A 13,847-nucleotide genomic window follows, 5' to 3' on the forward strand; every position below is an offset into this window, starting at 1 on the left:
ATCATACATAGTTATCATACAATACAAAGAACATTCAATCAGGATCAATTCAATACTAAACAAACTAATTCACATGTATCCCCAGTAAATAAGATTATCAAAGAAACATTCCTTTATAAGATTAAGAACCTAGTAATCTTAAACAACAATATTAACATGAATTTTCAAGAGTTACTTTAATACTCAAATTAGATCATCTTAATATTCAATTAAAACATAAATATTAACTCAACACATTCAAGAGGAATCTCACTTTCTTCTAACTAATATCAACATGCTACAGTCCTGTCTTATCTTAATCAAAGTCCTTGATTCTCAGTTTAGAATTAATTTCTTATCCTTATACATAATACTAGACAAAGAACTTTCAACTTTACCGTACACATGGTCTTCTTATACTTGTTCCTTCGGCTCTTGTTCCTCATGCGATTTCCTTTCAGTTGGTGTCTTGGCATGGATTTCTCCGGTCATTGGTAGGTCCACACATTTCTAGCATATCAAGCCTATTCCAGGGACTTTGTTGGCGTGTCTGGCGATTCTGTTTCCATGGGGTTCCTTACCGAGACACTCAACTTTTTCCTTGGATTGCCTGTCTTCAGCATAGATATATTTTCTTCCATGTTCAGGTTTGGGGTACATAATCTCTTTAACTGACACGCGGCATTTCCGACTATTACCTACGGGAGTCTGAGCAGAGCTCCCCGCTGACCCTTCGTCTGGACGTTCTGGAAGAGAGATGCTCACTACTGCAAAAACCCAAAAGCCTAAGCAAATTGTGTGTGTGTGGGGGGGGGGGGGGGTTTCCTAACCCTTTTATACCATCTCCCTACTGACACTCTTCGTTGTTCACCCGTTGCATAGAATTCTCCCCACGTGGGTCTCGCTTCGTAGCGTTTAATTTCGTTTTGACCGCTTACCACTCCACGTGCCGTGTTCAATTGATACCACCTGGGGAAACCTTTTATTCTGTTAACGTGCCCTTGTACTTTGACCTTTTGTTCACATTAACTTACGTGTAAGTCTTACAACAATTCATTGTATTATCTATTTTTAAAATTATGATATATTTACAAAGTATCACTGACATTAGACAATTTAGTAAGAATTCTTTCACTTAATTATTCACAATTTCCGTTCTTTGTAATAATGTGTTCTATATTTGTCCAGATACATATAACACATACTTGGATGCAAGTATATTCTTTTCAGGGTTTTGCTTGTTAAATGATGATAAATGAAATTCTTAAAAGTTTCAATTAATCAAAATTTAACAATAGAGAATCATGGAACAAATTTTTTCTAATTTAGAACATGATTTATATAAAATAAGACCCAATGTATATAAGATTTTGAAACACCTAAATGCAGATACTAAAGAAAACATAAAATTAAACATCGAATTGAAATTAGAAGATTTTCTAAATTTCTACACAGAATTGTGGACAGACAAATATTTTAAAAAAGACAACTGGGAAACATTTAATGAAAATGAAAAGGAAACTCACCTGGAGAAGATAAGCTAGGTTCAGAACTATATAAATATGCAGGAACAAGATTCAAAGACGCCTATTATTTTTAAATAAAATTTATAACAACTGGTAACCCCCCAATAGAATGGAAAAAAGCAATTGTGATTCCTATCATTAAAAAAGATAATAGAGATGACTCTAAAAACTATAGATGCATAAGTATACTAAATTCCTGTTACAAAATATATAGCAGAATTTTATTTTAAATAACAAACTAATGAAATATTCTGAAAACTTTATTTTAGAAGTATAGAATGGATTTAGAAAAGGACGATCATGTATAGACCCAGCTCTTTGCCTAAAATTAATAATAGAGAAAAGAAGAGATACAATTTAGAAACATATATTGCATTTATTGACTTTGAAAAAGCATTTGACAAAGTTAAAAGAAGCATTTTATTTAACATATTAAAAGAAAGACAAATACCAAATAATATCCTAAAAGCTATCATAAGTATATATCATCATCATCAAATTCCTGCCATGTACCCTCAATGGGTGTACAGGATATGACAGTACTACATGAAAAAATTACATCATTACTAACTTCCTATCTACAATTTTCCTCCAAATCAGTCTGTTACTTGTCAAGACTCCAACATTATCAGATCTTATATTTCTATCGTCTAAGGCACTTTGTACCGTATCAAGGGGGTCTGACAGGGATGCCCCTCTCAGCAACTCTCTTTAATATTTACCTAAATGAAATAATAATAAAATGGGATAAAAATTTCCATCAAGATAAACTTTGTCCTACTGTGAACTTAAACACTCCTTTTTGCTGACGACCAAATAATAATTACAAATTCTGAAGATAACTTACAGAAAGCTATTTTAGATCTAATTGAGATAGCTAAAGATTATGGTATGATAATATCAACAGAAAAATCAAAAACTATGGCATTTAAAGGACAAGATCCAGTAAGAACTAAAATAGTAATAGATAACAAGATCTTAAAACAGGTGAATTCATTTAACTACCTAGGATGTATGATCACATATGAAAATGAAAAAGATATAAACCTAAAAATTGCAAAATATTTAAAAATAACAGGTGTAATTAACTCTATATTTAAACCAAACCTAGTTCAAAAACAAACCAGACTAAAAGTATACAATACATTAGCCCTACCCGTCTTATTGTATGGAAGTGAAATCTGGACAACAAAACAAAAAGAAAAATGAAGATTAATAACAGCAGAAATGAAGTTTATGAGAAAAACTGTAAAGTATACTCCATTTGATCACAAAAGAAACGAAGAAATTTTGAAAGAATTAAACCAAGAATCAGCAATATAAAAAATTTAAAAATATAAACACAAATGGATGGAACCCGTTCAAAGAATGAAAATAGAAAAGATTACCAAAACAAGCCTTAAAGTACAAGCCATTAGGAAAAAGAAAACCAGGACGTCCTCTTAAAAGATTCAACGATGACTTCTGAGGCTGGAACAGGCCATGCTAGGCATAAATCCTTGATATGCATGATGATGATGATCATCATCATGCCATCGGTTTACATGTTCATTTTTTATTTATAATTGTTTAGTTTTTCTTCTATTGATTTTGTTTTTAGTTCTTTTAAAATGTCTTCGTTCCTTTTTTGATCTAATAATTTATATATTTATATATATATATATATAAAATTAATAAAAAATATTAACTATTAACTATTAACTATAGTTATCATGTGTTAATAAAAATATTAACACAAGATAACTATAGGTTTACAAAAAGTCTTTCGTGTGTGTGGGAGTTACATAAAAAAAGACCAAACAGCTGTGTAATAAATACACAAAGATCTCATTACATTTACTGATAGGTATATCATCAGCTTAGACCAGGAGACACAACTGTATGGGGGTTCTGAAATGGGAAGTGATCGCTATCTACTTTTGAACAGGACAAAAATGTATATCATGCTAAGAAAAATGAATATGAAAATTTTGAAAAGAATCAAAGTCAAGTAACTTCTAGATGTTGATTATATACTCAAACACACACATATTATTGGGAAATATGAAAGAAACAAGGAAGAACCAAACCTTAGTGATTGCTGAAGAAAACACCGACTGAATCAGCAAAGAAAAAGTGACAAAGTTATTTGCAAGGAGAGGAAAATAAGAATACTGATGGACACAGTAAAGTAAAAGAGCAGGCCATAAAAAGAAGATAATATAAAGAAAAGTTTCTGGCTGCCAAATCAGCACATGCTCTTACAGGAAAACTAAATTATGTGCGAGAGTATCTAAAAAATAATCAAAAGAAGATATAAGTTTAGAAGGTAAATTGTATGATCGTGGTAAAATGTTTTGGAGGGTACTTAAAAAAAACAAACTTAGAAATTGGATTACATGATAGCTGAACAAATTAGAATTCACAGCTACAGATTTATATCGATAAAACAATTCACCTTTTGGTCACGATCTTTTTATTTTTAACTGATATCATCAAGTTGATGTCATTAATAAAATTGTTTTAAAAATAATTGACTAAGGATTCATTATCTAAAATAAATTATGGAAGCAACTACTGTATTATTGTATAGTACGCCCACAGATTCGAGACCAATTGACACTTCTGCACGTCACAAAAAGGAGAATCCATTCCAATAATAGGATAATCAGTCCATCTTCTGGGATGAGTTTGTTTATTATTACAGGTCAGAAAATTTAGCTTTTCTTTTACGAACATTGTAGTTTTAAACTAATACAGCAACAGACAAGAAAGCACATGATTTCGCATGTTGGCGACCAATTCGTACATCCTTCATTTCTTTCTCCCCTTCAGCATGAATCAACTATTCTTGGCAGAAAGCCAAGAGGAGCTTTACAAAGTGTAGGCATACTATAACTTCAATTTAATATAAACCAAAATTTTTTCGCCAAAGGTCAGGCCAGTTGCGTTAATGGTTGACCAAATTAGTATGACTTTAGCTCACTATGTGTACTGTAATGCAGCTTGTCTCTTCGTATGTACTCGAGGTACCTTGATATGAAATCACTTGATATCAAGTGATTATTTTGGTTTATACTGAATTGACGTTATTACTCTAGCGCAGTAGTTGTGTTCATAATTTATTATAATGAATGCTGATGCAACTATGAATCTAGGATGAATAAATATTTGCTATGCATAATTCAATAATCTGAATGACATGCAAAAACTATTTCAAAAACATAACTTACACATCAAAAAAAAAGAAAAGGGCCATTCACAATAACTTACCAGAATGATACCTGCTTTCATTGCGAGTAAGTCTGCGATGCGCCCGTCGCTTGGCACGTGTAGAGGGACTAGCAGAGCCTAAAAATATATTATAATTATTAACAAACCATATTATATTCTATAATAGAAAACCATATTAATCCAGAATAGCCTAATTCTTTTTCAAAACAGAGATCCAAATTCTGCTTGGGATATAACCATGTGATGGATAAGAGATGGGGATCTGCATACATGTATGCATATTAGTTTCCAATTTCATCACTCTAGGGTCGCCATTAGAAACCTATATCCAGAGGCCAAGATATCTTTTTATTTTAGGAGAATGTTTATTTTTATTTGAAATGGAAAATTCAGTAGTTTGTTTAGATTTGGGTAATTTCTTTTTTCTTATTTTAATTCATGTACTGGAAGAGGGGGGGGGGGAATCTCACATTTAAAGTGCACTGTTGACTTGAAGAAAACTGAATGGCCACAATATATATTATGCTGCATATTCCCTGCTATTCTATTCAGTAAATCAGGTTGTAGTTTCTGCTTGCCATTGCTGTTTTCCTGAGCATGTTATAACAGAAGGACCATAATGTGTACAAAGAGGGGAAAGCAAAATCTTGAGCATATGCCAAAAATATTACAGAAATGCTACGGTAATAAATATTTTTTTCCATTATTATATTTGCATATTTCACATCTTTGCATAGAGGAATAAAATAAAATATGCTTAGTTTTTAAAATTTCCGAGCTAAAGAGCAATGTCCCTTCCTGAACTCAAAGTTAAGAATATTAGTAAACTAACTCATTTTAAAATATAACTGGTCAAGTTATATTTTAAATGCCCTGATATACACACACACAAACACACACATATATATATATATCAGGGCTTGACATATTATACAAAACTACTCACCATGAAAATAATGTACTTACCCAAGATCTCCCCCCACACACACCATTTTATATACACACATATATATATATATATATATCCAAATAGGAGTGCTTAGTAGTTTTGTATCATCATTTGAATAACATTTCCTTTTCATAAGAACCATTCCAAAAAGAAGTTAATAAATAATAAGAATAGGATGAAGAATAAAAACATTGATTTTTGGAAAATATAATTTATGTTAATTTTTGTTACTAGAGCAATCCTTTATATTAAACATATTCATCTGTGTTTTCTTAAAGTTAAAAAAAGATTTTGTTCAGAAAGTTGTTTATTAAATAAAGAATATTCTATTTTTGCTCAGTATGCAACTACTCACCAGCTGACAAAATTTACATGCCACTGCAGGCGAGCACATCTGTTGAGCCCCTGAGTATAATCATTTGATGAACTTAATTATATGACTATAATGAATGTAATTATTACAAAACATGGAAATGTATCTCATCTCATCATCTTTCCCTTAATATGAGCATGACCTGTCAGGTTTCATAAATCTACTTCTTGTTATGATAAGAATTAATTTTATGTTTATAATTTGCTATGCCTATAAAACTGCAAGAGCACTGTTTGACTGATTTACATATTTTTAATGATGAGACACCCTTCCAGTTCTGTATGAATTTTTTTTTTATAATTCATTTTTTTTTCAATATTAATCCAACATAAAACATGATGCAGAACCTACAACACTAGTAGTAGTGTGTGTGTGTGTGTGTGTAACTCGCCTTCAGATAAAAAGCCATTGTAAAAGATTCCTAAAGTCCTATATGGGATTCAAATTCACATCTTTTCAACAAAAGGTCATCATCAGCATCAAATAAGCTATAGAGATACTAAATGAAAATATGTTTAAATAAAATGCATTGTTAGAAATTATAACTTATTTTTTTAGGAATGTTAGTCAAGTGAGTAATATTTATTATCCGACTAGTTTCTCCGATTTTTGCTATCGGCATCTTCAGGGATACAATTGGTAAGCGATATGAAGATAATAAATAGTAAATTCATTATAAACTAGTCAGATAATAAATATTACTCACTTGACTAACATTCCTAAAAGAATGAGTTATAGTTTCTAATACAGGTAGTCAAAAAAAAAAAAAAAAAAAAGTCACAAAATGTATTGTTATTTTCTAATATATAAATAAAAGAAAAGTTTTATATTGCATCAGTTAATAACAAAATAAATCATTATCTACTCAATCACACCCATGTCTGAAGGGGGTTCAAACACCACTACTAGGACTCCCAAATTTTCAAAAACACTTCCAAAAAGTGTTCTTCCATATGAATCTGTGCTGAATGACTAGTCTCGCATAATAACATGAGCAAGGAATTTTATAAACTCCAGAATGAGAGAGAGAGAGAGAGAGAGAGGACGATATTTATCTTTCAGAATGTCTAGGAAGGAATTAAATACATACAGGTCAATTATGCATAAAAGTCTTACGATCCATAAAGTTCTGACAAAGAAGAGTTCCAAACAGCAAAAACATCATTAATGTACCTATACCAAGTCAATGGCCTAGGAGAAAAAACATTCAGTATATGTTGTTCAAACTGTTTCATGAAATAATTTGCTAAAGTTGGGGAAATAGGTGACTATTGCAGTCCCTTCAATCTGCTTATGAAGTTTGTTATGACATGAAAGGTAACCTAAATTTATAACAAAATGGAATAATTTCACAATATCAGAAGAAAATCATTATGTAATAATTCTGTTGTATCAGCCAGTATTGTAAGAGTGAAACTATGTCAAAACTAATTAACAGATCTGTAGTTTGTGAAGATAATACAGATACTTTATTCCTGAAATTCTCTGAATTTTTAATGAAAGAAGATGAATTGGCAGTAAATGTGGAGAGAGAGAAGCATGCAGATATTTTGAGAGGTTATAGATCAGATAACCTATACAATTAACAATTGATCTTAAATGAACATTTTCTTTATGCATCTTTGGAAGTTCATAAATCAGGAGAGGTCTAGCAAGATGAAATCTGAACCTTTTGCTAGTGTCTTCATCTCAAGATTGAACTTCATCCAGAGGATTTCTAAATTTGTTGATTTGTGACCGAGTAGGATCTCTGGAAACGCATCATCAATATGTGGTATGATCCTAAAGCAGAAGATAAGTTTCCTAAAATAATAATTTTTATCATGAACTACAACTGTTTTCCGTTTGTCAGCTTTGGTAATCCTTAAATTCTTATTTCATTTAAGCAATGATAGAGCTAAAACTTCCTTTTTTGATACTGTTATGAGTAAGTACAAATTGAAACAAAATATATGCTGCATCAAAATGAATTTTACTTGCTATGGAATAAGGGATGTCATGAAGGCTTTATCAATACAAAACATACATATATGATTGAAAACATTTCTGGAGCAACAGCATATTCTAATCCTTTTGACAACACTGAGATTATCAATATTTTATGGCCTAAAATATTGATAACTGCAGTGTCAATTTGAGCACTATTCAAATGATTCTTGTTATTTACACACATGGCTATTTAACTGTCATAAAAACTCTTTCAGCTGAACTCTGAAGAAATTCTATAAATTATATTGTATTTTTCAGAGGATAAAACACTAGATAATTCCATAGTAATATAAGTAATATGATGATTAATGAAAAACGTTGTTTTTTCGCTTCATAGATTGTCTTGGAAATGTCTTGGAAATATCAAAAGCAACTACACAAGTTTCCAATGGTAAGTAAAGTTGGCCAGTTGATATGATGTAGAACAAGTGGCAAATCCATACTTGTGATAATTAATTAATGATTGAGACATTCAAATTACTGAAGGGTTTTTATAAGATTGATCCAGAAGATATTTTTGAAAATATGACTGGTGGTGGGAGGACTAGGGGCCATGCATGGAAGCTGGGCAAGAGCGTGGTTGACAAGGGTGTTAGAGCTAGGTTCTTTACTTGGAGAGTGGTAAATGAGTGGAATAAGCTTCCAGAATCTGTTGTGGGTGCTACGACCGTGAATGAGTTCAAGGCAGGGTATGATAGATACTGTGTGAATGTCGAATAGCTGTTCCAGACATGATGTTAGGGCCTCCCTCGATGAGTCTGTCGACTCCTTGGAGTTTCCCGGAACAATAATAATAATAGATCTGACGAATTAACAAAGAATAACCTGCACACAAATGAATACGATGTACTTAATGAGAACAAAAAAATTCTTTAATTTTATAAAGGTGGAATTTAAAAATAAACTAAAGTCTTATGGAAGTTATCTCTTGAAAGACAATTGTGAAGCCATCCAAAGACCAAATCTCACCAAGAACAAATGTCTTGAATTCCCACAATTTTGGGAAATTACCTAAAATGAGAGATCTTATCTTGACTAAAGATCTGAATATCATCTAAAGTAAGAGGTGAAGTGAGATCTTTCTCAGAAGTTGACTGTTTGGATTTATAGCTGAAGCAACTAAGGCTATGAGGCCAGTGTATTATGTCTGTAAATTACATGTATTCTTATTACCAGTATGCCTATTTCAAGGAGTGAAAAAACCAGAGTTTACAGGAGGAAAAACCCTGCTGCCTGCATATGAGAATGTCTAATGAAGCCTTATAAAGATTCTTTGCATCCTAGATAGGAGTGGAACATCTTTCCAATTAAAGAGCATCATCAATACTAATTAAGATATGAATGCTCTCTTTTCTTAAGAGAAATAAAAAAGACTGTTTTAGTAGCATTGAAATACACTAGATTATCCTCGCCTGTATATGTATATAAAAAAATAAAAAATAAAATAACATCCATAACAGCATTCAGCGAACAACTAAGGAGGAACTTGCAAAACCCAAATACAAAGGACTGAAAACAGACTATAAGATAGCAGCTTGGAAATTCAAATGTCTTGGAAATATCAAAAGCAACTACACAAGTTTCCAATGGTAAGTAAAGTTGGCCAGTTGATACGATGTAGAACAAGTGGCAAATCCATACTTGTGATAATTAATTAATTGATATCTAGGAAGAAGAATTTGGCCTCTTATTTTTGAGAGGATTGAGGAAAGGGATGATAGAAGACTCAAGGGTTGGGTGAATATAGGATTTTGGCAAGTTCCGCTGCCATGCTACCGAGTAGATGCCAGCTGAGCATGATATCTTGAACAGGTGATATAGGATGGGTATTAATAGACCAAATTCACAGTGAACTTATTAATTAAACTAGCTGAAGTATTGGGAGGAAATTCAACTTGAATAAGATCTAAAGTATCTTTAAGTCGGACATTGGTGAACAGAAAAAAAGACATCAAAATGAACCATAATGTCAGTGTTTTGGAATGTGAAGTTTTCTACAATGGTTTAAAGTGGGTTATGTTTTTTTTTTTTATGTGTGAGGAAGTGTTGCCAGTAAATTGAAATGAACTTAGCTAAATATTTGGCTAATTTGTATGTGGGTCAATCAATGGCATAAGCACATTCTTTTTATGGATTTTAGGAAGTCCATATATCTGGAGGCAGGGCCAGCGGAAGCGGGCATGCAGGCGCAAACTATGAAGGGGGCGGCGCAGCCACCAGGGCATGAGTTCATAAGTTCATTTTAAGAAACAAAATTATTATAAAAAAAAAATTCTTAGAATAATCAATATTAAAATAAATAAGGATGGATACACTGAATAAAAATTTTAAAAAAATTGTATATTGCTGCCAAGAGGCGGCAATATACAATGATCAGCTGGCTGTTTACAATTTTGCAGCGAGAGCAGGCTAAACTTGTGTGCAGAATGTTGTGTCTACGCAGTCTATCTAAAGTGAAACGGTGAACGGTTTTTATGTGCAGAAACAAATTTTCGTACAAAACATTTGTTGCTAGTTAGGCAGTCATATGGTTCGCATCTCAGTAGGCTACTGACAGCAGCATTGTGCGGACTATTATTTCGTCTCTGTGTCGTGTTGTGTAATAATTTCTTGTGGGTATAAAATAGAAATAGAATAAAAAATTTTAAAAAAGTTATCCGGTGCACAAAATTGTAAGCGTCATGCTGCGAAAGAAGCAGTTATTAAGAAACAAACTGGCGGTTTTAATAAATTTGTTAAAATATTAAAATATTCTGATGCAGATTGTAACCAACTCAATACATCAGAAATCAGAGTTGAAGAAACGTGCGTATCATCCAGTTCATATGAAAGTACTATTTGCAACTATTGAACAAGATAACAAGACGCATGATTTAAGTGAAAAACAGTTAGGAGAAGATTTAGTTGTAGTTGACCACGAAACTAACACATTGTTAGTCTCTGTAAATTTAGAAGATCCAGGTGAATGGAGAAATATTGATGAAAAAATACGGGTTGTTTTAAATGAAATGGGGCCTGTTCATAAGAAAAATATAATCTATCCCAGAGATACATATGGTCGTAAATTTGACGACATGTATTATAATAGAAAAATGGAAAACGGGGAGCTTGTGCCAAGAACATGGCTCATTTATTCCGAAACTTTAAATTCTTTTTTTTTTTTGCTTTTGTTGCAAACTTTTTGCACCTACTGAATCAAGTAGTCTTGTAGAAGGTTATAACGATTGGAGAAATATAAGTACAACTTTGCATAGACATCAGACTAGTTTAACTCATGTGAAAAATTTCTTAAAATATAAGGAACTTGTTAAAAATTTAATAATCAAAACTACTATTGATTTCCAGACTCATTATTTTATTTTATTTTCCATTTCATATATTAAGCATATATGAAATGGAAAAGAAACGTTGAACGAGTGTTTTAGAATGCTTGATTGAAATTATAAAATTCCTTGGTAGCCAAAATTTAGTTTTTCGCGGATCATCTGATAAATCATATGAAAGGTATAACGGCAATTTTTTTAAATTAGTCGAATTGTTTGCGAAGTTTGATCCCGTTATGGAAAAATCATGTTGAAAGGGCCTTACATCGAAACAATAGAGTACACTATTTGAGTAAAGACAGACAAAATGAAATATTGGAAACTTTAAGTAACGCAATCAGAGATACAATTTTATTATCAATTCGAAAATATAAATAATATTCCATAATTTTAGACTGCACACCTGATGCAAGTAAAACAGAACAAATGACTATTATTATTCGCTTTGTTTCCTGTGACAATGGAATTGTCAAGATCAGGAAAAACGTTTTGTTTTGTAGATATATCAGATTCCACAGGATGTGGTTTATGTGCAACAATAATGGAACAACTGGAAAAATGGAACATTCCCCATTGAAGACATGCGAAGTCAAGGGTGTGACAATGCAGCAAATATGAAAGGGAAAAAAATATGGGCTCCAAAATTTCCTTTTGAACAAAAATCCTCGAGCTTTTTATATGCCATGTGCTGCTCATACTTTAAATTTAATCATTAACGATGCAGCCAAAGTGAATGCAGATACAATTAGTTTCTTTGCAATTATTCAAGAAATATAAAATTTCTTTTCATTCTCTTACAAACGGGCAATCCTTTTAAAGTTCATAAAAAATTTAACATTGAAACAGCCATCAAAAACGCGATGGGAAAGTAAAATCAATGCAATCCGCCCTCCACGATATCAGTTAGGTGAAATTTACGATGCACTTTTTGAAATTTTAAGTAATGAAATTTTTAATAAAGAAACTCAGCATGAGGCACAAACATTATGTGCTAAAATAAAGCACTACAAATTTAATTTGCTCTCTTATAACTTGGCATAATTGAAAAATGGAACATCGCCATTGATGTAAAATAAACACAAGTAAAATGCTTCAAGACAAAAATATGAACATTACACTTGCTTTACAATCTATTGAAAACTTAAAAAAATTCTTGCAAGAGTATCGATCAAATACAAATTTTAAAGAAGTTCTAAAAACGGCAAAAGAACTGAGTGAAGAGGTGGATGGAGAACAAGAATTTAAAACTGGTACGGAATTCGACGACGAAAGAAAATACGACGATTTGACTACGATGATCATGACGAAATGCTGCAATCACCAGAAAATAAATTTAGAGTGAATGTGTTTTATACACTTCTAGACGTGGCAATGTGTTCGTTAATAGAACGTTTTGAACAACTAAAAACATATTATAATTTCAATTTCTTGTATAGATTACTTTAAATTAATAACGAAGATTTATGAAAAAATTGTGACGATTTAGAGATTCTCTTGAAGGATGGCAACAATAAAGACGTAAATGCAATAGAACTATATGACGAGTCATGTGCTTTCCGGGATATTTTTCAGAAGGACAATTTAAATATTCAAAACCCTTTCGATATTCTTAATTTTATTGTGTCCAATAATTTATCTTTCCCTAACTTTTCAAATGCTTTAAGAATACTATTAACCTTAGTGTAGCGAGCGGTGAACGTTCCTTTTCCAAGTTGAAATTGATTAAAAGCTACTTAAGAAAAAGTATGTCACAAAAAGAGCTTGTTAGTTTGGTGTTAATAGCTATTGAAAATGATATATGTGCAGAATTAGACGTTAAGACCATTATTTCTAATTTTGTGAATATGAAATCAAAAACTCTAAAATTTTATTTAAAAAAATTTCAAGTATATTTATGTAATTTAATTTATTTTCTGTTATTCTGTAAAGATGTTATTTTTTGAATACTTATATTAAATGTTCTAATTATTTCTGAATTCTTTTCTTATTTTCTCATCTATCTTGAGTTTCTTTTATTTTCCTAAAAGACAGTTCCACTTATAAAAATTATTAAAAAATTTTTACAAGCTACTAAGAATTTACTAACTTGTAAAATGCAAGAATTTTTTAAACTTTAGTTCAAATAAATTTTAACTTTAATTAAAATTCATTTTAATTTTGTTAGTGATTCAGGTCGGTGAGAAGGCTATAATCCCTGTATCATTATATTCAACGATTAAAGTGAAGTGGTTTTGTCAAAATTTGCTTTAACTTTTAAGAATTTATTGAATATTTTTAATGATTATCCTGCCTAATCAACACCCCCGGTTCATGACATTTAGCGAACCAACGTGTGGCTATTCTGTCAAAATTTATTTAAGAAATTTCAAATAATTTAAATTTTTATTATCGTAAAAGAACCACACATGCCCGGATCGTTACAGGGGCACTTAGATAGAAATTGCATGTGGGCACCAAAGACCCTAGTGCCGGTTCTGTCTGGAGGAGCCTAGAAT

At 31.5% G+C, this 13,847-nt stretch overlaps 1 protein-coding gene across 2 annotated transcripts in view; it reads right to left on the reverse strand.

Moving 5' to 3' along the window:
• Window positions 1–13,847, reverse strand: part of LOC150109471 (disco-interacting protein 2-like) — a 456,967-nt gene that overhangs the window by 241,562 nt on the left and 201,558 nt on the right. For both annotated transcript variants that reach the window (XM_090408476.1, XM_090408468.1), the window contains exon 3: window positions 4,758–4,835. In XM_090408476.1, the coding sequence (XP_090264602.1) occupies window positions 4,758–4,835 (78 nt within the window). The remainder of the gene's footprint in view (window positions 1–4,757; window positions 4,836–13,847) is intronic.

This window comes from Typopeltis vanoorti, chromosome 2 (genome assembly GCF_054136105.1).
Source record: "Typopeltis vanoorti isolate ZY-2024b chromosome 2, IOZ_Tvanoo_1.0, whole genome shotgun sequence".
Lineage (NCBI taxonomy): Eukaryota > Metazoa > Arthropoda > Arachnida > Uropygi > Thelyphonidae > Typopeltis > Typopeltis vanoorti.